Source organism: Strongylocentrotus purpuratus, unplaced genomic scaffold (assembly GCF_000002235.5).
Source record: "Strongylocentrotus purpuratus isolate Spur 01 unplaced genomic scaffold, Spur_5.0 spur5_scaffold_1, whole genome shotgun sequence".
Lineage (NCBI taxonomy): Eukaryota > Metazoa > Echinodermata > Echinoidea > Camarodonta > Strongylocentrotidae > Strongylocentrotus > Strongylocentrotus purpuratus.
In genome coordinates, this window is record NW_022145594.1 from 27803896 (window position 1) to 27831114 (window position 27219).

General features: G+C 39.1%; 1 protein-coding gene across 2 annotated transcripts in view; it reads right to left on the minus strand.

Moving 5' to 3' along the window:
- Positions 1-23238, minus strand: part of LOC589064 (DNA polymerase epsilon catalytic subunit A) — a 52587-nt gene extending 29349 nt beyond the window's left edge. For both annotated transcript variants that reach the window (XM_030977944.1, XM_030977943.1), the window contains exons 1-20: positions 22960-23238; positions 19763-19892; positions 19356-19436; positions 18216-18353; positions 17400-17554; positions 16689-16830; positions 15584-15661; positions 14515-14622; positions 13689-13885; positions 13064-13183; positions 11424-11670; positions 10816-11028; positions 9909-10016; positions 9515-9643; positions 8152-8254; positions 7286-7432; positions 6343-6488; positions 3041-3189; positions 1910-2002; positions 1349-1493 (exon numbers count right to left, since the gene is read on the minus strand). In XM_030977944.1, the coding sequence (XP_030833804.1) occupies positions 1349-1493; positions 1910-2002; positions 3041-3189; positions 6343-6488; positions 7286-7432; positions 8152-8254; positions 9515-9643; positions 9909-10016; positions 10816-11028; positions 11424-11670; positions 13064-13183; positions 13689-13885; positions 14515-14622; positions 15584-15661; positions 16689-16830; positions 17400-17554; positions 18216-18353; positions 19356-19436; positions 19763-19892; positions 22960-23027 (2697 nt within the window). In that variant the 5' untranslated portion in view covers positions 23028-23238. The remainder of the gene's footprint in view (positions 1-1348; positions 1494-1909; positions 2003-3040; positions 3190-6342; positions 6489-7285; positions 7433-8151; positions 8255-9514; positions 9644-9908; positions 10017-10815; positions 11029-11423; positions 11671-13063; positions 13184-13688; positions 13886-14514; positions 14623-15583; positions 15662-16688; positions 16831-17399; positions 17555-18215; positions 18354-19355; positions 19437-19762; positions 19893-22959) is intronic.
- Between the last annotated feature and the right edge of the window lie 3981 nt (positions 23239-27219).

The window sequence follows — 27219 nt, forward strand, 5'->3', positions numbered from 1 at the left end:
AATTGCCCTTTTGATAATTATTTTCTACAATATTTCTTTTTTAATCATTTTTCTTATTTTTTTTTACCAGTTTGTGGCGCGGTGGAGCTCCCTGGAGTTTAATAATCAGTTATACATTGTCATTGCTCAGACGGCGAGCGTGCACGAGTATGAAATCACACAATTTCGCGCCATCATAGAAAGAACAAATTGGTAATTTCCGGGTTTTTAGGGTCTTAATTATTATGATTATAAAGAAAACATGATTTTGCGTCAATTAGGTTTTGACATTATTTTGATCAGTGACTTTTCATCTTTCCAACGAATCTCAAAGTAAACAAATTAATTATGTACCAAAGTCAGGAACCAAAAGTGAAATTCCGGGTACAAAATAGCTGTTGTAATGTTACAAAAATAACGACCATAAAAGTGGTGAAAAAAGATTGTTTCAAAATTGTGAAATATGGCAAGTTTCATATCAAACTGAAGCTGAAAATCTCTAGAGTAATTACCGTTGCGTGCTGCCATGTTGACTAAAGTTATCGACCACAAAAGCAGCTGATTGTACACCCTTACAAATCTCACAGAAAATCTTGTGAATTTCAGCACACGTGAATGCACGAGATTACCAAAGAGACGCTGAGTAAAAATCAGCTTTCAGCCTCATTAACGCGCGCGCTGCGGTCTGACTGTGTACTTATGACAGGTTTGTGAAACGATGCCCCGATGAATACAGGAAAAAACTTAGAAAAGTAAGAGAACAGATATCAGATCCTCAAGTTCATACCAAGAATAGCGACTCCCAATTCATTAAACTTTCCACATACTCTGCACCAAACTATGAACAACATGTGTGAATACTGGAGAGCACATTCCATTGTGGGATCTGACTGAGGATTTTGAAACGATGACTTGGAAATATCAAACTAAAATCAACCAAGAAGACAAAGATGTGGGGTAATACATCTGCAGAATCAGGTGGAAAACGAATCCACATCATGAAGTTCATTATCGCCCCAGGGTAGAGAAATGCCACTTTGGGCTTTTCTGTGGGCTTTAAATACACATTTGGGCTAATTCTGCAAAGTCATTAGGAAAACTTACCCACATCATGATGTTAAGCATTGCTCCAGGGTAGGAAATAGCCACTTTAGGCTTCTTAATGGACTTTAAACTACAAACTTGGGCTTCTATGGGGACTTTAAATACACATTTGGGTTGATATGTCTGCAGAGTCATTAGGAAAACTCACCCACACGACGATGTTAAGCATGGCCCCTGGGTAGAGAAAAAGCCACTTTGGGCTTCTTTGTGGACATTAACTACACATTTGGGCTGATTTGTCTGCAGATTTATGAGGAAAACTTACCCACACCATGATGTTAAGCATGGCTCCAGGATAGGAAATAGCCACTTTAGGCTTCTTTGGGTTGGTGGTCTTGATGTCAAAGTTCTCAGGGAAGCTGGCTGGCATCACGCACCAGATACCGTCTGTGTCCAACTCAAGAGGGCGTCTGTTCATTTACATACATGAAATTAAACAAAGTTTTAATGTAAAGCTCATAAATATACAATCAGTTGTATTCAACAGATATTTGCAAAGGAGTTTCATTACCAATCATCACCAAAATTAGAATTATATATCTCTTTATTCAACTGCGTCATCAATTCTTTCCTTGAAAAACTACCATCATCAACAATAATATAACCAACATCAGCAAAAAAAAGAGAAAAAAAAAGAAAGGACAACAAACACTTCAACTTTAAAAAGTGCTTAATTAAGAGTACTATTCCTAGATGTACATGTACCACTGACAGAATTACTAACATCCCCAAAATTGGGCATCCATGCTTGCAACTGCGATGAACACCTTCACCAGCTCCATGTTTGTAACCCTCCACACCATCATAAAGAAGAAAATAAACATACCCGATCTGTTCAATGAGTTCCCTGGCCCTGGTGATGATCCCAGCTCCAGTATAGCACACAATACCTGCCATCTCCATCGAGTACCAGCGAGATCTAGAGAAACAAAAAATTCTTCAAATGATCTCTTTATATCAATTTTCTTGACAAATGGTGATTTCTCATCAGAGCCTACCTTATACAAATCTTTCATCTTTTACTAGAATTCCTGAACCCATTTTCTAGATATCAATTTGCTTTAAATTTGCTCAGGTGCATTTTGGCATGATTGAGAAACCAAACCAAAATCAATTGAACCAAAACATTCTAGTTAATTTGGACACAACTAAAATATGAATTCTTGACATGATCTCTTTTTCAATTTTCTTCACAAGATGTGATTTCTCCTCTGAGGCTATCAGTATATATCTTTTGTCTTTTACCAACACTCCTGATTCCAGTTCCCGGAACCCTTTTTAGAGCATTCCAGAGCTAATTTGCTTTTGATCAGGTGCATATTGTCTCTATTGTGACAAGGGTATGAAGACACAAATAAAATACCCAAAGTTCCAAAACAAGCATATCTAATACACACAGAAGGACACACATACTCCAATTGCTTCTGGATTGGTAATCATGTTCTGGATAAATACAACGATGTACTTGTAATGGTGAATGTATACACAACTGCACATTCTAAAGATTCATTCATTCATTAATAATGATTTATTAGATTAACAATTCAATGGCAGCCGCTGAAGGCTGAATTTATGAGGTGTACAGTATAACAAATTGTAAATTAACAGTTGACAATTACAAGTATTATGAAATCACAATCAAACATGGTAAAACATCATGATCAAAATATGGAATGTATAATTTATATAAAAAGATTAGCAGAATGGTTGTGATATAAAGAGCAATCATTGACTGCTCATCATTGATTCCAGGTTAAAAATACAGTCAAACCTGTCTATAGCAACCGCCCAAGGGAAACACAAAGAGTGGTCTTTGTAGACAGGTGGTCTTTGGAGACAGGTTCCTTTAGTACATGTTTCAATGAGATAACATTTTCAAGGGAAACAAAAAAATGTGGTTTTTGTAGAGAGGTGGTCACTAAAGCAGGTTTGACTGTATAGCCCTCAATGGACCTACCCTTTTCTCATCACATAGCCATAGAATGAGTTGAGGATACACTTGTGGGCCAGCTGCAGAGAGTCGTAGAGGATCTCCTTGTTCCTTGCGCTCTTGATCTCGGCTGCATCACCCTTCTCCATGGCCCCTGCGACCTTCCTCTTCCAAACCTGCCGTGAAAAAATAAAGATGAGTTTCAAATTTGTACACCATCAAGGGGGTGTTTCACAAAGAATAAGATCAACTAAGTTGGACTTACCTATGGCAGGCAGTTCATGCCAGTATTTGCTTTCATCATTCACTGGCATTGGTCTCTCAAGGGACGTACAAATCATGGTCACAAATCTACAGAATTTCTCTCAGTATAATCTCAGTAAGGAAAAAGGCGATCTTGGGTTAGACAATTTAGGTATTAAAATGAAAGCCTTATTTATACATACTATGTTCCCACAAATTAACCAAACTGATGATTATTCATGTAATTACTTGTTTTTACGCTATTTTATGGCAAGTATATTACATTATCTGTTTTCTTTTTGGTGGTCCAACTCAGTTCCACATTGTGATGTTTTGTCTCCCTCTTATGCCCAAGCTCGGGAAATCATTTTGTATTTAGTAATGAAGGACAAAAAATCTGCATGCAGTAAAACAGTTAAAGATACTGTCAACTTGTTCAAAATTGACTTTGTACCAGAAGTGTTGGTCAGAGATCCATCAAAGAAATGGGATTTTATTTGGAAAAATGTTAATCATTCAGTTTTTTGTAATCGTTTCAAATCTTTTATGTGGAAAGTAACAAACAGAGCACTCTATACACGTGAAAAACTTGCCAAATGGTGTTTGAGCAATGGCTTTTTGTTTACCATTTTGTTTAACATTAGAAAGTATTGATCATGTTTTGGGGAATGTGGATCCGTTCAGAGAATTATTTGTTGAATATGCGAGGTGGCAAAGGAAGTGCTGGGTGGGCATGTTTTATTTAATAAGGATTGTTTTTGGTATGGATCCTCGGCTACTATTAATGCATGTTAATGGGCACGAGGTTGGTATTTATTTGTTGTTACACGCAAAGTAGTGTGGAATCGACGTTGTCCATATATTTTTGAGAAATTTTTTGTTTCTGAGGATATTTTGTTATTAAGAATTAGGGATGAATTTTGTTTACGTTTGGTTGAAGACTGGAAAAGATGGTCCAGACATAAGTTTGATAAAGTTTGGATTGACCTTGCAGCAGCTACGCAGATTGTTAAAGAAAAACAAAGGTGGATATCTTGCAAGGCTGAGAAATGTACCGTGGACTTTATGACCTACGAGAGCTTCGTGTGCCACATGAGGGACCGGCACAGTGAACTGAACATTAGCAGGTATGCATGTCCCCTTAAATCTTGCAAAGTTTCTTGTAATACTCATAAGGAGTGGCTTAACCATCTGGTGGGCCGGCATCCTCAGTATGTGTGCATTCACAATATTGACTTTTTCAACCAATATTTTTTATTGGAATAAATTGATTTTGGTGCGCTCCTCTAATTAATCATGAGCCCTCACAATTTATCCTCTTTTAATTTTTCACTTTGTTCGGTTAATGTTCACGGCTTACGAGATTCATTTAAATGCAGAAATGTTTTGAATTGGTTAATTATCTTTTCTTTTGACGTTGTATTATTACAAGAAACATATTTAGGTGTGGGGTGAAGCGTCGGTCTTCAGTTTCACCCCGAAGACGTTCCAGATCGTCACATGGCCGCGGAGGCAATGAAGCGAAAGAACTGGTGGCAGAGACCGAGATTATGAAGGAGGAGCAGAGATGGATTTCGTGTAAAACGGAGAAGTGTACTCATGACTTTATGAAGTACGAGAGCTTTCTGTGCCATATGAGAGACCGGCACAACGAACTAACTATTAGCAGGTACGCATGCCCCCTTAAGTCTTGCAAAGTCACGTGTAATACTCCTAAGGAGTGATTGAATCATTTGGCGTGGCGGCACCCGCAGTATGTGTCCATTCACAATATTGACTTTTTCGACTGATATTTTTTATTGGAATGATTTGATTTTTGGTGAACTCTTCTAATTAATCATGCGCCCTCACAATTTACCTTCTTTTAATTTTTCAGTTTGTTCGGTTATTGTTCACGGCTTACAAGATTCATTAAAATGCACAAACGTCATAAAGTGGTTAAGTATCTTTTCTTTTGACATTGTATTATTACAAGAAACATATTTAGGCACCAAAGATTTTAAATTTTTTAATTCAGTTTGGGAAGGTCCAGTTTTCTTTTTGGCCTCCCGTTCTAATCATTCATGTGAAGTTGCATTGCTTTTTCTGAAAAACGTTGTATTTTTCTCAACTCAGGCCTGATTTAGAGGGGCGTGACATCTCTGTATTATGTTCTTTTCCAGACTGTTGTTTTCGTATATGTAATATATATGCACCGTGTAATCCAAGTTTACGCATTACATTTTTCAATGGATTACATTTTGCAATGCGAGGAAATGTTCCTCTTATTCTCGGGGGTGATTTTAATTGTGTAATGCATGTCAATGATCGACTTTGTGAGACTGTGAGCTTTGTAGGAAGGAAACAATTAAATGACATTATTCATTCTTGTTCGCTTTTGGATTCTTGGTTGGTGGCAGGAACCGGTGCTTTTTAGTCATACTTGGTTTCATCCGGGCAAAAAAACAAAGCTCTCGTTTAGACAGAATTTATGTTGAAAAAAAATTCAAAGTAATCAAATCGTTGGTTATGAACTTTCCCCTTTCAGATCATAACGTTTTAAATTCAGTTATTCGTATTCCTCAAAAGAAAAAATTGTCAAAATCATATTGGAAATTGAATGTATTATTATGTGAAGATGATAAATTTGTACAAGAATTTGTTTTTAATTATAAAATGTGGCAAACTTTAAAACCAGGTTTTTCTTCTATTTTAGAAGGTCCAAAGAAAAATTTCTAGAAAATGGAGAGAAGCCTGGATATTTTTATAAGAATGAACAAAAAAATGCTAATAATAAGTTTATTGACAAAATTCGAAACAAAAATGGACAAATTGTAGATGGTGATGATATTTCTGATGTGTTTTACAACTTCTTTAGTGATTTATATGCTAGTGACAACAATGTCGATTCATCATTACAAGATGTGCTTCTGGATTCAATTCAATCTAAAATCAGTTCAGATGAATCAGCGTGCTTAGATTTATTTATTGTATATATATGTTGTTTTTATTCAGGGTAAAAATAAAGACTGGACTGTACTAAATATGGTAGGTATAGATATTGGCTGTGAAAAGAGGAGATATCGAGGAATATTTGAAGCACTGACCTTGAGAAGACCTTTGAACTCATAGCGCCGATCACGGAACGCCCTCACCGTGTCGACGTAGAAAGAGTTCTCTCGCTGGCAGATGGTGGTGTGTTTTTCTTCTTGCTTCGTGATCTTTGTCTTCTTGTACGCCTTGCGACAGTACTCTAGGAGAAAGAGAGAAAGAGATGCAAGAATCAGGAAAAATACTACCAAAGGAACTGCAAAAACTATAAACTGTTACCCGTTCTTAACCCTTTTTGGACAATCATTCCATATTTTCTGGTATGGCTCAATAACTGTCGGTACTAATAAATATTTTTCTTAGCGACATCACATTTTATTAGAACAATGTAGCAATAACAGAAAAACATTATTGTTGCCAATTTGAAAAACAGCACATGATCAATTTAGCCCTTAAATTAAACCCGTCCTGAAATGGTTAGCGACAGCTGTTTTTCTAGTCATGAAACTTGCCGAACACATCAATATGAGTCATTACTAACTACCATGTATGTGACATGAAGATTTGGTAAATCTATAAAGACACTCTCAAGATTTGGGAAAGTTTCTTGCACACAACAGTTTCTTCTTTTACAGAAACACATGTTTGATCTCAGTTTAGAATAGGTTTGGGGTTAGGTTTAGGTATCCTATCCTATTGGTTCATAGATTCAAGATGGTATTGGCTTAGTACAGTGAAACCTGTCTGTAAGGACCACCCAAGGGAGACAAGAAAAGCAGTCTTTATGGGCAGGTGGTCTTTATGTACAGGTTCCTTTAGTACATGTTTCAATGTGAAATGACAGGTAGTTTTTCTATACAGGTGGTCGCTAAAGCAGGTTTGACTGTAGTAGAAATCGGTCATGGAGCAATAGTTATTGAAGGGATCTGTGGGGCAATCACTTGTTTGCCCAACAAAAATTGCATTAGTGGTTTAACAACAAAATCAATGTGACAATACCTTGCAGTCTTTTCTTTTCCAGCAGGGCTTGTTCCTCTTTGCCCAGTTCATGGAAGACCCTGTGAGGTTCGCCGGGATTAGCTGGAGGGATCCGCTCAATCTCCAACTGCTGTTGAATTCTGTGGTACTCCCCCCTCGAAGCTGGCACTGTAATGCACATAGGAATATGTGATGTAGACAAAACAATGTGTTACAGGTATTTTGTTTAATATATTATCTCTTGGTGCTGAACACTATTATTACATGTAAAGTGTACATGTGTAATATTATACTACTAATAATAGTGGGTTCTTAAAAAGCGCTCATGTCTGTCATACTTGACACTCATGGCACTTCACATTATGACCCCAGCTTTAGCACGGCAGCCATTATGGCGCTCTAGCATTTCAAGGAATTAATTCCTGACAGATACCCATTTACATCACCTGGGTCGAGTGTGGCAAATGTGGATTAATGTTTTGCCAAAGCACATTAGTGCCTCGGTGGGATTTGAACCGCAGACCATGCGGTCCACAGTCCTGAGACGTAACCACTCGAACACGACACGTCCAAACAATGTGGCAATTCGTGATTCGGTGGATGGCTCATAAGGAGTTAAAGTGAATTCTGTGTTCCATCACTGTCAACTCTTAGATAAAAAAAAGATAACTGTATCAATGAAGGCCTTTAAAGCCCCACTGCACTAGTATGGCCAAGAGGGATTAGACCTCCCTGCATGGTCACTGACAGGTGGTTATCTCATCAAATCAGCTCTCAATAAGAAATAGAGGATCATGGGGGACCAATAGGCATTGTTTGCTATATAGAGGGCTCAAGTAGCTATAAGTAGTGCAGTGGGGCTTTAATCAAAACTTTTCTTAACTCACTGTAATCTCCCCTCCACATCCAAGACATCTCCCTCTGACAGCGAGCTCCTGGTTTGTTGAAGTCACAAGCAGCGCACACTGCCTCGTCCACCATAGCAGAAGGCTGAAAGAAGTAATGAAGCACAAGTAAGGCATATGACACACAGTGAAACCTTCTTCAGTGACCACCTGTATACAAAGACCACCTGTCTATAAAGACTACATTTTCTGTTTTCTTTGACAATATTTCGCATAGAAACCGTATGAAAGGAACCTGTTCATAAAGATCACCTGCCTATAAAGAGGAACTTTCTTGTCTCGCTTTGTGTAACAAGACAAACATTGAGAAACTGTTTGAATTTCAATGTTGCCTCTAAAAGTTTAGATTTAGAATTTGCTTGTATACTAAGTCTAGTATTTGCATGAGTTTCAAATACATACAAGATGCTATGCAAATCAACAAGATCTCCTAACATGCTGATACAATGTAATCTCTTCAGAAGAATGATTATCATTTTAATTTCAGCTATCGACCACTTGAAATCAAGAAGAGAGCGAGCTACCTCAAAAGAAATTGGTATTGCCAATCTAGCAAGTCAAAATTCATTAGGTTGTATGAATGATGTCTCGTAAAAACTGCCTCAAATGCAGCTCGCATTGCCAATTTAGCAACCCCCCGTCTAGCAAGTCAAAATCCTTAATATCAGGCAATATACAAACTTCCCCAAAACATCATTAATAGTACTAAAGAAGCAATGATCATCCTTTCAGAGTGTCATCGATGTCAAACAACATTTTCAATTTTGCAGTTAGGCCTAAAATAAAAACTTGTTGTATTGCCCTTTGCGACCGTCCCAAAAATCTAAAAATATACGGTCAGCATTTAAAAAAAAAAAAAAATTCAAACCGTTTTTTAGAATGTTTTTTTTTATTAATGTATACAAAAATATGTGTTTTGTTTGTTTAAATGGGATATAAAAGCATAAAATCAAATTATTCCCAAATTCTCACTCGTCTTCTACCCTAGTTTCAAAATCCTACTAGCGTAAACATGCAAGTAGACCCCGGCCTCATGTACATGTTTATAGTTTATACCATGCACTGCATCAGCTAGAAAACTGGGAAATATCAGCCAGGAGAGGGCGGGGAAAAACAAAACCCATCCCAAACTGAAAAATGTCGGCCCAAAGAGGGCGACAAAAAAAAGTTTAAAAAAAAAAAACCTTTTCTGACGACCGACCCATGTTTTGGCACTTAAAGGGCAATACAACAAGTTTTTATTTTAGGCTTTATCTGCCAACAAATATACATGTACTTGAAGGAATGCTGTCTCATGCAATCTGCCTCAAATGCAGTCGGCATTGCCAATTTAGTAACCACCCACCTGTAACCTGTTGGTAAGGATGATGTTGGGGTACATGGCTCCGACGTCAAGATGATAGATGACAGGGTTCTCAAGTCTGGCAGGGTTGTCTCGAAGAGCTGCTAGCTTTTCCCTGATCTCCTCACAAATCTAGGTAACGGAAATGGAGAAACATAGTTAATACATGCACAATCATTTAGATATTGCATTTTCAAATGCCTGTAAATTTAAACCTCATAAGCTTTTCTACTACCGGTATACCACTTCTAGTTTACTTCAGTGAAATCCATATTACCCTGACAAAATTCAAAAGAAAACAATTTACCATATCTTTGTCAATTTGCTCTACTGTCAGAGTTATGACTTATCAGTAATTTTAGGCACTGAACAGAACTGAACCTTCTCTTTAACTCACCTCTTCAAAGTTAGTGACTGTGCTGAGGGGTATCTTCTCTTCCTCCTCGATGGCGTGCTTCATCGTTCTCTCGACATCCTCCATCAACTGCTGGAAGGCCTCAGGTACCTAAACAAGGAGATCAAAAAAGGAGAGGTGATACGTTATATATTTTCTGAGGAAGTGATATCCTCAGTGTTCCATTTATACCTTGATGATTTGTTAGTCATTTTAACATTCATTTTATATCCTTATTTGTCACAGCCATATGTACAGTTGTATATATACGTAGGTGTCCAAGGCGAAATCTCTTGTTTTCATTTCTAACTATAATTCAACTATTTTGTCTGTATATCCGTCTCTGTCCGGCTGTCTCTATGTCTCTCTCTCTCTGTATGTCTTTGTCTCTAGCCCCCTCACTCCCTCCCTCTACATCTCTTAACCATTAAAAACTGGCACAGCAGGACACACCTAAAGACCCAAGGTACTAGAACCTCAACGTGCCCTCCATCATAGATCTCCAAGACTACTCATTCTCTCCTCTTCTTGGTTTGTCCCCCCTCTCTCTCTATCTCTCTGTCTGTCTGTCCTCTCTCTCTCACTGTGTCTCTTTCTCTTTCTCTCTCTTACCATTCTAAAATGGCACGGCAGGTCACTCCTGAACACCCCAGACTCCAGGGCCTCAACGTGCCCTCCTATATCTCCAAGATAAAATCTCTCTCTCTCCTCTTATGCCGTTTCTCTGTATATCTGTCTCTGTTTTTCTGTCCGTCTGTCTCTCTATCTCTCTGTCTCTCTGTCTCTCTCTCTGTCTCTGTCTCTCTCTCTCTCTCTTGTCTGTCTGTCTCTCTGTCTGTCTGTCTGTCTGTCTGTCTGTCTCTCTCTCTCTCTCTGTCTGTCTTTGTCTCTCTTTCTTTCTCTCTCTTACCATTCTGAAACGGCAGGGCAGATCACTCCTGAAGACCCCAGACTCCAAGGCCTCGACGTGGCCTCCAACGTAGGTCTCCGTCTCCAAAAGATGTCCGTCCCTGGTCAGCTTGTTGAACACTTGCTCCTGCTTGTTCGGGAAGATGATGTTGGCATGGTAGGCCTGGACCATCAGCAAGGCCTCGCAGAGAGTTCCAGACCCCTTCCGCAAGACCTAGATCAATCAATAGAATGGGAAACGTAGAAGTGTAGCCTTTCACAAACAAGCTTAGGCTGTCATCATTAAGAGGGTATTTATATGGGGGTCTGAACCTACCGTTTGTTATCAAGACATATCAGAACAAACACGATTTAATTTTACAATTACACACTAGTTTGGCCAGGAGGGATTAGACCTCCCTGCATGGTCACTGACAGGTTGTTATCTCATCAAAAGAGCTCTTAATTAACATAAGAAATAGGGGATCATGGGGGACCAATGGTCACCAATGAGGCATTGTTTGCTATATAGAGGGTGCAAGTAGTTACAAGTAGTGCAGTGGGTATTTAAGTTCTCTTAATTTAAATGTCACACAACAAAATACAGGTTCCACAATTCAGTGACATTACCTCGTCCGGTTCCATAGGAATGATGGTACACAGCGCGAAGATAAACGGATGTACGTATTTCATATACAGATAGTACGTCGCCACCGCGTCTGAGACCGAGTAGTTGGCGAGGGTTTGGGGCTGCTCGCTGGCCATGCGACACATGTCTTCTGGGTCCATCTCGATGGGGTCGTAGCGGAGCTTGGCCCTGGAGGCGGCCTTGAGGTTCTGGGAGCCTACGGGGAGGTAGCTGTCTCGCTTGACCCATCTAGAGATAAGCATAGAAATCAAAATATGTGACCACAGCACATCTTCATCTAGCCCCAGGCCCTCGCACCTGCACCCATATCCGCTATGGAACTTTGGAACAAACTTCACCATGAAATGCGTGAGTCTCCAACTTAAGAGAAAACTTAAAACTTGTTTTTTCAATATTTAATGTATTTATATTTTGTTTGCTGATATATAAAGCGCCATGTAAAGATAAATTATCATCATTATATAATTGTTATTAGGAAATTATTATTATAATTATATATCATGTATAATAATGTTGTAGTGCTTAGAAACATAGTATTAAGTGCTTTATAAATGTAATATATTATTATTTTCAACTGTAAAAAAAAATCTGACTGCCAGGCCACTTTTGTCACATGTACAATGTACTCAAGATGATGCGACAGGCGAGGGCTTTGATCATTGGTAAACAAAGAAATAAAGATAAGAGCGAATTATGATAAAGATAAATTAATTCATTTTTAAAGCTTTCCAACTGCTCTTAGTCCTATGTGGGAGAATAGTGAAATAGCAGTGTCACATGATAAGAATGGCTATTGAATTGTCCTCCTATTTGAAATGTTGCAGCTAAAAACATGAGACTTAATTTTTAGGTCACCTGTGTGTAGTCCCATATCCGTATGCAGTGTTTACTACTCTATATAATTGCCATCAAATTTGTCTCATAGTACTATCCCTAACCTATCCATAAACTTATCCCTTAGCAAATCTACAGCAACCCTAGGGGCTCATTCAGATATGATGCAGCAAACGATGAAACCGCAGTGTTTTTTTTTAAAGATGACGTGTAACACACATCACATTTCTGTATTGTACAGCAAGCAGAACAGCTTTGTCATCATCAATATAAATCTTGCTAGAGCAATTGAAATCAGGGCAAATATCACCAGAGCAAAAGTTGCCAGAGCAAATGTGGAAGGATTATAGGTCGGCAGAACAAAATATTAATAATATGAATTTATAACGAACATGTATCCAAAAATTTTGATCAATGCACGACAAAAATGAATACGCAGATAACACAAATCAGTTCAACAGATAATAATATTTTGACATGTAATGAAACTTAAATCTTAGATAAACAGGAATTCAAATGTTTTATAAACAGAAATTCAAATATTGGATAAACAGATGCATAGACATACAACATTTCAAAATATTATAGTTCTTTGGGTAATGAAACTTAAACATCAGATAAACAGATGCGCTTTTAATTGTGATTTAAATTATTCTGTGGAGTCTACATTGTAATTGTCTACAATGAGAAGGAATAGAGTTCCAGGGGATGTGTGAAGCTTTGGCGAAGGACCTAGCTGTCTCCATACCTAACCATTCTTGTCAAAGTCGGCTCGGGGATTACCTACCTGTATGCATCCATGTGGATCACACTCCTACACTTGTATTCTCCTGCAGCATCCTTCTGAAAGCCTATCTCTCTGTACATGTCAATGCCATAATGTTTGTATCTGGTCTCAATGAAAGGCCTGCATAAACAGAGGAAACAAAGTTTTGTTGAAGACGCACTTGTTTTTTAATGTTGTCTTTTAATGTGTTTCCGTAAAGTAGCATATCACAACAATTACCCCCATGAAAATTATCGGACAGCGTGAATACATTTCACAAAACCATCTGTTAATTCCACAGACATCCGATTGAAAGACATTGATATAATTTAGCAAACGGACAAAGAATGAATCTGTATGTCCATCAACTATATTGCTATAGAGTAACCAAGTGATAACGTCATATTCTCTCTTTATTCAGCTTACTGGTTCCAAACAACAGAGCGATTGCATGAGGTTCACTGCAAAATCATTCAAGCAACACGCTGGAGCAGGGCAATTTCAATGTTTGGTGGTGGTGTGATCACAACGCCATTGTTTAGCACAAAATCGTTTAGAACAAGCAACCTTGACAACTTAACTAATATGACGTCACACTTTGGTACTCTATTGCTTGTTGGAATAGACAATATGTAACCATACTTACCAATCAAACATGTCTCCGTTGTACGTGACGATGATGTTAGGCTTGACCTCCAAGACGTGGTCAATGAACTTCTGCAGGCAGGTCATCTCGGTGTCCTCGTTGTACACAATGAAGGGTCCTTCGTACTCCGGCTTCGGGGTGTACTCAAAGTCTTCTACGTCTTCTGCGATGATCTCACGATTTGTGATTAAATATCCCTGGAGAAGAAAATGTGACAAATAAAAAAGGAAAAATTATGAAAGAGGAGTGAAGGGGGTCTGCAGAGGGATAGTGAAAGTTTCCAAGTACCCTTTTGAGATAATTTCATGATTTGTGATTAAATATCCCTGGAGAAGAAAATGTGACAAATGAGAGAGGAGAATAATCATAATGTGCACTTGTGAAGGAGGATTAAAAAGATTGTGGAGAGGGATGTTTCAAGCATACATTTAGTCTATTCACCCCACCCCCCCCCTCCATTTCTCTCCCCATTTCTCTTTCTTTCACTCCTTATCTATTCGCCTTTCTTATTTTACCATACTCATTTTCCCAAATCGACTGTAGTGTTATAAAATTGTTAGGAAAACAAATTCTGATAATTTGATTTCCAATCATAATCAGGCAGACGATCGGCTTGTAAAAGTTATGGGATTCCTGACTGACCTAAAGATTTATAATTGCAACATGAGCTAAATAAATCCAAGATTTTGTTTAGAATCTGAGAAAAAGATACCCAATCACTGTAAGGACTATAGGAGGAGAGAAAGAATGGAGAAAAAAAAGAGTACCAAGGCTTTTCATTTAATTTAATTTTTTAATTTAATTCACGATTGTAAATATTTCTCACTTGTCCATCGATCATATATGAGATCATCATGACGCTGTCCGTCTCTGCGTCAGGAAACTTGAGCGGTAGCTTGGTGGTTTCAATGTCAAAGGCCAGAACAACAGGATCCTGAGGATGAAAAATATATGAAGAGTGTTCTGGAATAACAGACTTAAACAATTGGAGCATGTGAATTACTTAAAAGTGAAAGAATATATAGCTGATTTAGTGGTTTCCATGTAACAGTTGTCTGAGATAAATACAGTTCCATATCTCCTTATTTTTCTTGTAACATTCCCCATCACATGTGAAAATAAATATTTTCTTTGAATGGTATGATAGGAAGCAATAGAAATCAATTTCATCATGATCCTTATTCATGATCTCTATTCAATAACAAGAAACATTGTAATCTTCAGCTTAATTACAATCAACAGCATCCACAGTATGATTATTACTAACTCTGATGATGCCATATCATCCAGGCAACCTTCATTACTTCAGTTACCAATAAAAAATCATCAGTATCGTTGTCATTATGATAATCACAACCACATCATCATCTTCGTCATCGTTATAACCACCATTATCATCACCATTATCATCATCATGTTCATCATCATGTTCATCATCATGTTCATCATTATCATCATCACCATCATCACCTTCATCATCATCATCATCGTCGTCACCATCATCACTACCATCATAAAAAATTTGGCTTAATTACAATCAACACCATACAGAGTATCAACATTATTAACTGCAATACCATCTGCCCTTACTCTCTATTTAACCATTCAAGTTAATGGCATTACCTCATTACCACAATCACATCCATCACCTTCATTGTTATCACCGTTATCATCATCATCATCATCATCATCATCATCATCGTCGTTGTTGTTGTCGTAGTGGCCGTCGTTGTTTTCGTAGTGGTCGTCATCATCATCATCATCATCACCAGAATCATCAAAAACCATCCACAATTCCACATCATCAATCATCATCCCCAGAATTATCAAAACCATCTTCATCATCATTTCCACCACCATGATACTCATCTCTCCAGCTCAAAGCAAGGACTTACCGGTCTCTCCAGCAGGTCATCTCTCTGTGTAATGATGGGTGCCATGGAACCCCTCCCCTGTACAGAGTACCAATGACCCTGTAAAAGTGAAGAGAGAGAGTAGGGGGCAGAAAGAGAGAGTGAGAGAGAGAAAGAGAATGAGAACGGGAGAATGAGAGAGTAAAAGAGTAAGAGAGACATAGATTCAAACTATTAGATTTGAGGAGAAAAGTCTGTTAAGTTCGATGCAGTGTTAGCATTTGTTCATGGGCCAGGGATAACAAATAAAAATATCGAAATCACATTTCTAAAGACAGAATCATCACTTTCTGAATATACATCTGGGGGGGCGTTCACAAAACTTGTCATCAGTGACAGTTTGTGTTATAAGCTACTGAAATCCTTACTTCTGATTGGTTATCAGCAGATTTGTCACTGATTTTTGTCATTTGTCATTGAAAAAAGGCTTTGTGAAATGGGCCCCTGGTATACCGCTTCAAGTCGCAAGAATATTTTGCCACTCTGTCCTCTACAAAGAGGGGAGTCTTGAATAACATCAAAAGCGAAATTAAATTTATTATGACCTCCTGGTAATTGTTTCACAAAACCGTCTTTAATAAGTACAAGATCACTGACATCCAATTGAAACACCTGTTAAATTTAATAAATGCGTTTCAATGGGTCTTGGTCTTTCAACTTGTACTTAGGATGATTTCTTAAAATGCTGCTCTGGTGACCCTGAACATAAACAGATTGACCTCTTTTAATGTAGAGATCATTCCTATGACTGGGTAAAATAAAGTGCTTTGAATCCTATTTTTGCATCGGGTGCTGGATGTATACAGAATCATAATTTTTTCAAGCCTCCCAGGAACCCTTTCTTTACAAGCTATACTTTTCTATAGGTTCCTGCAAATTTCACAGTTTTGTGTTTTTCTTGTCTGATTTCCTTTAAATGATAACAGTTGTCAACAAAATTGATGATATGTAACTTTGTAGTCTGATAAATTTGTCAATAACTATAATCATTTTTTTAAATTATGAAACAATATGTCTTTTATGGTATATTTTGTTATCTGTATTGTATCTGCATGTGAAATGTGAAACCAATGAACTCAAAACTTACCACATGAATCTTCTTGTCGATGGCCACTCTGACATGGTAGGGGACGTCATACTCTCTGATGTCTATGATGTTATCCATCTGGTCGTTGATCTTCTTTCCTCCTGCTGCTCTGCCCCCAGGGTTGTCGTCTCCACCGAGATGGCTGATGATAAAGAGGACAAGAATCAATGTTTACAGAGATTAAGATATGAATTGTGTGAGGTGTTTGTTAAACTATACTTTCATTTGGTCAAAACAACATATAATTCCCTGGAAGTTAAATAAAAGTTATTTTACTAATTATCTCATTGGGGGTTAACTATTAATTTTTAAATACACAGTTTCATAATGAAAAGTCATGGATTATACCAAAATATACATGAACAGTGAAACCTGTCTATAAAGACCACCCAGGAAGACAGAAAAGTGGTCTTTATGTAAAGGTTCCTTTAGTACATGTTTCAATGAGAAACCATTTTCAGGAGGATAAAAAGGATGAGGTCTATGTAGACAGGTGGTCTTTCTATATATAGGTTGTAACTAAAGCAGGTTTGACTGTACTAGCAAATCAAAATCACCTTAAAACTAATAAGAACTTTCTCATGCAAACATATATGGAGTACTTTAGTTCAACACTATTTGTTTTAATCATACACCACTGCTCACAACAGGGCCACAGTTTGTAAAATCATAAAGAGTCAATACCAATCGGTTTGAGGAATCGCATATTACCTGGTTAGGAGGGCGGTGTAGGCCGAGGAGGATTTCTCGCGCTCTCGATTCTTGCGAACCCGCGGCATGATTTCACGTCGGACCTTCATCAAATCCTGTGTTGAGTGGAAGCTCAGCTTTAGGCAGCTACACTTCAGTCCCACCAAGTGATTTGGCTGTTGGAGAATAAAAAGGGAGTATTCAGTCTCAGGAGGCAAGATGGCTTAGTGGTAATTTGCGATCTGCAGGTAAATACCTGCTTGAGAGTTCTTGAACACGTTCTCTTCTAGGTGATCAATCATTTACTGCCTGTGCATCGAGATTGTGGAGTGGTCTTCCCCAAATCCTTCGCTCTTGTCAACAGTTATCCACTTTCAGAACTCAACTAAAGACAAACCTATTTCAGATTGCTTACAATTAGTCACTGCTGTTTTGTCTTTCTCAGTTAGAATCATGAACCGACATTTTTGGTAATTTTATAGTCTCATCAGCTCCTTTGATTAGGTGACTAGATATTGACGCTTCATAAATATCTGGATTGGATTGGTAGAGCAGTAGTCTCCTAACCGGAAGGTCCCAGATTCAAATCCGAGTCAATGCGCTCATGCTCTTTAGTAAGGCATTAATCCGTATCATCAAATCCTTCCAAGAGGATTCTAGCCTAAAATCCTGAGAAGAATGCAAGTACTAAACCAAAATGGCTGCAGTAATAAAACTAATTTATTCCAATATGACAGGAAGCTACGTCTCAGGGATATGCTTTAAAAAAAGGACAAGAATTGTTGAACCCATGGGAGAACTGTTCTCCATGAAAACAGGGCACTGAATTATACATACCAAGTCAAGGTCTTCCTTGTAGACTGTTTCCACTGAAGCAAGCGTTCCAAAATGCTTCCTGGTCAGGTAGGCAGACACCTCCCTCTCACATTCTTTCTTGGTGACGATGTAGAAGTAGGGTCTGAACGGCAAGGAAACCTGATTCAGAGAAAAATAGAATGTTTCCATCAGTTTGCTTCATAGTAGAGTTGAACCTGCTTAATGCTACGGTCACTAAGGTTGGTACGAACGATAATTTTGTACAAATCTCCATGTTTTTCCATTGTCTTCTCGAATTTCCATTGTCTGAAAATCGTTTTTAACGCGTTCGTAGCAGTTCGTAATGGCATTTGTGACAGAGGCTTTAGTGACCACCTGTCTACAAAGACCACATTTTTGTTTCCCTTGAAAATGTTTCACATTGAAACATGTACTAAAGGAACCTGTTCATAAAGATCACCTGCCTATACAGACCACTTTTCTTGTCTCCCTTGGTTGGCTTTTATAGACAGGTCTAACTGTATCTCATTGAATTGTTGAGATTATAAACCAGAAAGAATGCCGCATTCCAGTAAAAAGTTGTTCCTTTATGTCCCACAAACTGCGATAAAATCGTACGGGGGAAAGGCCATTTTCATATGCAGGCATGCAGCCACTGCTATATGGAATAACTTGCTGGAATACTTTAGAAATTTAGATACACATCAAACCCCTTCGTGTCTGAATGTTTAGTACTTATCATCAACAATTTACTTTCAGTCTTATCAAAATTAAAGTTTGTATTCTTTATTTCAATGGACAATTTGGCCTTGTACAACTTTCTTGGGACAAACTCTACCTCTTTTTCCTTCGGAAAGAGAGAGAGAGAAAGAAATAATATATATTTCTGCACAAAAATGATTCAACTTTTTTTCCATGGCATGGGTGGATCTAGAATTTTCCCTATATGATAAAAGGTGTTCATTTGTTTGAGGTTGCTAATTATTATAATTATTGTTATTCATTTTTTATTTTGGGGGTGCTTTCTTTTTCTTCCCAAAACATGATACAAAATTGTAAGAAACTAAATACCATAAGTTTGAAAAACTTTGAACCAAATGTACAATTCCCCAGCCTCTAATAAGTGGTATATGCTCTTAAACAAATTTGATGTATAAATACCTTGAAGCGACTGCCGTCGTCTTGTAGGAAGTAATAGTCCACAGCACTGATCAGCTTCTTACTCTCATCCAAAATGTCCGCCTGAAAGGGTGACAAAAATAGTCCATTAAATAAGTCCTATTTCATGAATGTTGCAGCTAGGAAATCAACCAATGCTAAAGTTACTTATTGTATTTAATGTTTACCCTAAAATAATATAATAAATTAAAAAGAAAAATTCTCATAGCTTCTAATTATTATAATGTTTAATGTTTACCCTAAAATGATATCATAAATTTTTAAAAAAGTTCCCATAGCCTCCAATAAATGAAGTAGCACCTTAAATTTCATTATTTGGAACTAATCTTTTCAAAGAGATTTTGAAGAAGCACCTGTGAGAGGAAGAAACAAAATTTAGAATGGCTTACTGGATGCATGTTGATGAGCCAGCCCACCCTTTCGGCAGGCTCCTTGTAGCGGTCAAATCCATACAGCAAATCCAGTTCATCATTGATTACCGACCTCTGGAGTCTGGCCTCGGATGAATCTTCTGATTTTCTGCTCATGAAGAGAAAAGATCCTTAAATACAAGCTATGGCGGGGGGGGGGGGGGGGGGGGGGGGGGGGGGGGGGGGTCCTAGGGTCTGAACGAAACTACACAAACAAATGGTGGGGGAAAAGCAAAAGTATCTAACTTGGCCTCAGAGGCTGGGTAGACTCTAGACCGAAAGCTTCAGTCTCTCTAATCGTCGGTTGTTCCACTGAGACTACGTCTGGCTCCACTAGACCTCCGGTTATAGAGACTGAACGATCGCCTATACCATCGTATGTTGAAGATATCACGGCTAGATTTTAGCCGCTAGGCCCCTCCCACAAACATGACAAACTTGCCACGGCCGTATCGTTATGCCCCAAAATCCCCCAAAATGTCATTTTACCTCGTCCATATCCAATTTTAAATTAGGCCTAGGCTATAATACATCGGTTCCACTTACTAACTTGATTGAAATAATCTGTTTAATGGTCCCTTTTAAGGAAATTATGGGTCAAAATCGACATCCATGTATGTTGAAAATCTTGCAAGCCGTGTTAAACTCTCGCTGCCGTCAATCTCATCCCTTCTAGTCTACGCCGAAGGCAAAATGATTATGAAGGAAAAACTGTGCGGCATCTACACGTTCGTAATGACGTTATCATGGATGTCGATTTTGACCCATAATTTCCTTAAAAGGGACCATTAAACAGATTATTTCAATCAAGTTAGTAAGTGGAACCGATGTATTATAGCCTAGGCCTAATTTAAAATTGGATATGGACGAGGTAAAATGACATTTTGGGGGCTTTTGGGGGCATAACAATACGGCCGTGGCAAGTTTGTCATGTTTGTGGGAGGGGCCTAGCGGCTAAAATCTAGCCGTGATATCTTCAACATAGGCTGGCATAGGCGATCGTTCAGTCTCTATAACCGGAGGTCTAGTGGAGCCAGACGTAGTCTCAGTGGAACAACCGACGATTAGAGAGACTGAAGCTTTCGGTCTAGGTAGACTCCTACGATATAGTTTCTCTTTTCATAAAATTAAAAATTCTCATCAATTAGTGTTTCCAATTGATGGTTGATTGATGATTGCATTTGTAATTATTTCAACAACAACAACAAATCAACATGTTCTTATTTATATTTATATGCTTACGTCTTGGTAACAAGGAAATTCCTATTGAGACATTGAAGGAGAGAAGAGCAAGAACAGACCTTATCAATTTGTACAAATACCTTAATGGCTATTACACAACTCCAGCACAAAGATTTTTCTCCCACCCAAATAAGGAATTAAGAGGGCATTCTAGAAAAGTGGTACAAAGACGTTCCAGAACTCAACTGGCTGGCCACTTTTATACTAACAGAGTGGTCCAACCTTGGAACAACCTACCAGAAAAAGTAGTGTCTGCACCTACAGTGGCGACTTTTAAGAGTCAATTGAGAGCCCTTCCCTTAGGAAAAGAGGGCTAATCTACCAAGTATACCAAGTAAGTAAGTAGTAAGTATTTGAATTTGAATTTGCTCAAACTAAATTTCACTGACACTGCACTGGCCAGTAATTTCCTCTCACATTCACTGTTTCAGACTAGTCTAATGTCAAGACTCAAGTCTTGTCGACTGTCGACTTGTAAACTGTCAAGTCAAGTCTCATTTTCTGCTTAAAATATAACTAAAGTAAGTAAATTTAAGGAACAACTGCAGTCGTGCAGAATACCCGGAGGGCCGTTTCTCGAAACCGTCATAACTACACAAGATCAACGACATCTCGCCACTGTCGTGCAACTTGTCAGCTAAGTGTTTCACGCGAAGCCATCTTTGCCAAGATGAGCGACAACTTCCGCGACAAGTGAGTTGTTACTGCTCTGAACCTGTCATATCTTTTTAATTGCTGTAAAGCGCCATCACAAGTCAGTATGTTGCCATTCCATGGGCCGCGAAATGAACGCGCACGATTAGTTTCATATAGAGTAGTGGCTCTGGTCTGCGGCCGATCGGCGGGAACTGCCGATTCTATTTTTATTGGAATACTCACAGAATACTTCAATACCCTCAATAAAGAGTCCATATACTTACTTATTAAATAGAAGTCACAAATAACCTAACTGACCCACAGCGTGGTCAGCATTGACCACGTTTCGAAATGCTTCGAGTTCCCCGGTTTGCGGGCACGCATTACCGGTTTGCGGCACGCGTACGTCACAAAGCTTTATGCGCTACGTCACGATGAAAGCATGTACCAAATTACTACGGGTAACCCAAATTCTCATGTTTATCTGTTGCTACGGTAAATTTGTCAAGTTTTAAACAATTTCACCTTTTCCTCGAATGGATCATCCCATCCGGGGGTAAGTACTACTAGAAACTATCGGGTCATAGCGGGTACACACATCAGCACACATACCATCATACACGATCCCGCATGTTATGTGTGTATTAACACCCCCCGCCGCAAACCAGAAAAAACACGTAATTACGTGCCGGTTTGCGGCCACCCCATGCAACTGGCCATGCGGTGGCACAATCAAAATATCTGCGATAGGAGACAGACCACAGCCATCATACTTCCACAAAAACATCAAATTTCACCTCCAATCGGACAAATATCGGACAAATAGAGCTACAATATTGATGCCTCGATCTCTTATTCTTAACTTAAAAGTTAGCACCTGCTGGAATTTTCATCGGCGACTGGTGCCGTAGATTTCCGACATCGCTGACGGATACTCCGTACCGACAGGAGCACCTGCTACGGACGTTTTCGGCAAAGCAGAACTTACCGTGGAATCCACGGTAGGTTTCAATGATTATTATCGAGTCATATTCATTTTATTTTTAAAACAAATACCCCTGGCCGCAAACCGGGCGATGCCGCAAACCGGAGACTCTACTCTAATTCGAAAACCATTTGATGTGATAGTGATCTCAACGACAACGTCATTCTCAATTCAATACACCCCTCACTTCGATGTTAACAACATTTTCAAAACAACGCTCGAAGTGACGCCGTATGTCAGCGCACCCGAGCTAACTGTTAGAGCTAAACAGTAAGAGCTCGCGCTCGACCCTAGCCGTAACTCCAGTACTTACTTGGCCCAACCACCGTCGGCGTTGTCACTGCGATCGGCCTTGTAGCGGCCGCTGTTCTGCAGAACCATTCTGAAACGATCCGAGTCTAAAACGACGATAAATGCACTCTAAGTTCTGCCTTTTAAGTGACTGATCATAAAATATCAATACCCGAAAGGGTAAGCACAATTATTTGAAGATTAACAGTTTCCTCGGATGTCCATAAACCAATATTAGAAGGTTATTTCTGTTCAAGTAATGCATTCAATAACTGGAATTGTCGAAAAGATATCTTCGTCTTTGGCGCGGGCGCGAAATTGTTCAGCTTTGGTCTAAAGAGGGAGACAGACGCACATCTCAAAGGATTTCTGTACCGTTCCTGAAACCAAGAAGTGTTCAAAATGGGGACTAACAATTTGAAATTCTGCCTCTTTCTGTCGTGTTTGAGTCTGTTAGCGTTTGAAGGTATCTGTGTTTCATGAATCTGTATTGTTTGAGAGAATATTTTTGCAATCAATTAACCTAAATTAGTACGAATTCATATTTGTTTTGATGTGATTGTGATCGAATGTGTGTACCATACCAGTTGCTCAAACCCGGAACTGACTGATGCTGTCAGTGCGGATTGCATTGGGATGCATTTGAATTGCCAATTGGCCGCTCGAGCGGTTGGTTTTGCTGTAGCAAGCCGCGCCGCCCAGGGCCCGGCAAAAGTGCAGAGGAATGACATATTTTAATGCATCTCTGTTAGCCTGAGTTAGGCCTGATACATATTTTCTCTAGTCTAAGTACTCTCTAAGCGAGTCTGGCTCTAACTTCTATGCTAAGTTAAGTTGCGATGCAATATTTTGAACTGTCTTTCCTTCGCATTTTATGGAAAAATTGTAATCTCCGCATCTTCACTCACTCACTCATCACGTCACTTCTTTCAAGATCAGATTGGACAAGCACTGGTCCTTTCAGCACCAAATGCTTCCATAAAATTAATATGTGCGTCCACCCGCCATGCGAGCAAAAATAGTTTCAGGTTTATTAGAACGAAGCACCAATCAATCAATGAAACGACCGGAAGTTTCAACAGGATCACCTCACATTTCTGTATACTGATGCTCAGAATAGATGCTGATGCTGAATCAATTCAATGATCAATCAACACAAACTTTTCATATCGAAGTCGAACACTGCACCGAGCCTCGTAGGTGCCCTGTGAGGCTGTGAGAAAGTGCACCAGCGCCCAATTTCTAACACACAGACAATTTCCCACTGGCACTTATTCAGTTATTGTGATCCTGTTGGCGCGTTGCAGGTTTGAGAGAAATATGATAGATTTGCTAAAAAGGATAGGATTTTATCTAGAATAAAATAGAATGGGCCTTTTATTTACAAAGGAGTCAACCCACACACAGCGTGCTCTGTCTACAAATAGTGAAATACGTTAGCGTGGATGTGTCTGGAAAGGACATTTTGCTGACCAAATCATACAGATACAGAAGGAGAACATGTATTTTTTTTAATCTCTTGGATCATGATGACAAAGTCCACCATCCTCTCTCTCTCTCTCTCTCTCTCTGAATCATGTAAAGAATCTTTCCCATTTGTCCATTTCTGCAGGACTCGCCCAGCCTCAGATTCAACCAATCTCCTCCGTTCAGCCGCTCACCGCGGGACAACGAGTAACCCTTGATTGCACGGTCACCAACACCAACATGAACGAAAATATTGAGTGGTACCATGACGGAGATGTTGTCAGCTTTGGACAGTCTCTTCTCCGCGATCGGGAAGGAGCCTACACCTGCAAGTGACACAAGAACAAGGAGTGCCCTCTACGTATCACTGGATCATCACCATCGCCAATGCCAATATTATACGTGATGAAGGGTCCTGGAGCTGCAACTTTGCACCTGATGGGTCAGTGGCGCAAGTAGTGGTGACGGACCTTCTTGTAATTGGTAGGTTTCAAGCAAAACTGTTGATTATTTCACCCCTCAAATTGTTAGGAATGATTATTGTTGTTTCTTGTTTGTTGTAATTTGTGGTGTTTTTTTTAAATATTCAAGTTTGGTGTGAGAAGAGGGGGGGGGGGTGGGAATTTACAAATTAATGAATAAAGAAGGTATGGAAATAATGGAAGTAACCATAAAGAATAGAAGTTTGATTTCACTTTTCATGCTCCTCTTATAATCTTGTTTTATAAGTCTTAGACTTACCAGAATACTTTCATCACTTCAAGGAAATAATAATCTTGTTTTATATAAGTCTTAGTCTTACCAGAATACTTTCATCACTTCAAGGAAATAATATTTGTGACATTTCAGGGACAGGTTAGGGGTTTGGGTTTATACATGTACATGTATGTGCGGTATGGAAGCCCATGTAATCAAGAAGAAGTTGTTCTTTTGACATCATCTTGCTCATAGCCTTAAATATCCTGAGTGTAGGAAAGACAGTTCAAATGTAGCTTGGGAGCTACTGTATTGTACAGAAGTGCTTATACCAACACGGAGTGAATTGTTTCTTTGACAATTGGCTTTTTCAAGTACTGTACCACTCAACCATCAGTCCTGTCATGTGTTTATGTGAACAAGTCAGCAGAATCACCACTATCAATTAATTGAATATCAGATAGGGCAGTTAAGCCCATCTGCACTAGTTTTGCCAGGAGGGATTAGACCTCCTTGCATGGTTGCTGACAGGTTGTCATCTCATCAAATTACTGTAGCTCTCAATTCACATAAGAAAAGGGGGTTCATTGGGGACCACAGGGTACCGCTTAGGCATTGTTTACTATATAGAGGGCGCAAGTAGAGCTAGTGCAGTCCCGTTTGAAGGTGAATAACTGCTAGTCTTTTTAATATCATGTGTACATATATGGGAGCACACATCTCCAAGATGAAAATGAATTGTTTCTTTTGACAATCGTCCGTCTCTAGGACCTCCATTCGTCAGCTTCGTCACGTCCGACCTGAACAACCCCCCGCTCAACAGCGACGTCCGTCTGGAGTGCGTGGCCACCGGTAGTCCCCTCCCCAGTGTCACCTGGTCCAGGACCTACCCGGTGCCCTACATCCTGATGGACGGCGCCAGGAAGGGCTTCATCAGGCAGATCTCCAACAACACCATCAGACTCAACCCAATCACAATGGACCACCGAGGAGAGTACATTTGCTCCGTGACCAACGGCCATGGCGAGATCCAGACGAGAAAGACCTATGTCCAACTCCCATGTAAGTTTATAAAGAATGAGGTTTAATTATACATGGAAAGAAGAAGAGGGAAGACCTCGTAAAGGCTTTCTAGATGATTTAATCACAGAATGTGGAGCTACAGGGTATGAAATGAGGAAACGAGTGGCTCAAGACTGAGGTACTTGGAGAGACACTTGATGTAGAATTCTGATTGGGTCACTGAACCTGTCATAAACAGACAGATCACTATTGATGATCATTTTGTTTTGCATGTCAATATGCGGCTTACAGAGGTATTATTTATTTAAAACTCATGTACTGTACAGCTAAAAAGAAATTTGGAAAGAAATGCAATGTGGCTCACTTGGTATCAAAATATATATATATACTTGGTATTCTCTCTGATTTGCTGTGAGCAATAGTGTAGATCATTACTTCCAAAAAAGCTAGATTATGGCTATAAACTCCCCTTTAGCTAAGATAAGGACCCTTCAAGCCTGATGGCTCCCGGCATTGTGTCATGTGTTTTTAGTCAGGACTTTGCGATCATTGAGCTGTTTCCTGTTCAAGATGAATGTATACCGGTGTTAAAAGGGCTGTCATTGAGCTTATCAAGACCGGAAATGTGTAAATTTGCAAAGCCATTGTGTTGCACAAAGCAATGCTTCCATCAATTGTTTTGTGCAACATTGCACGTGAGGCAGACAAGTGACTGTGCAGAGAGGCAGAGAACGCGGTTGACATGTTATATTGGTGTTGCCATTTCAGACATGCCTGAGGTGACAGCAACGCTCAAGAACATCCGGGGCAGGAGAATTCCGAAGCGATCCTTGCTTGCATCAGCCAGCCTACCCTGCTACTGCAACTGAAAGTGATGTGATGTGGACTCTTAATGGCAATGCCGTGGAGTAAGTTTCTTATTTCTTTTCTTTTCTGTTATGTTTCTTAAGCATTTATTCTTGATGAATTAAAGATAAAGGTGAGTTCTGGTCATCAATTGCATTGTGAAAGAAAAGGTGTGGAATGGATCAGAAAAAGTTGATCATGTAGCATGTAAGTATTGGTGTGTACTGCAAGGTTCTGGAGTCATCAAAAT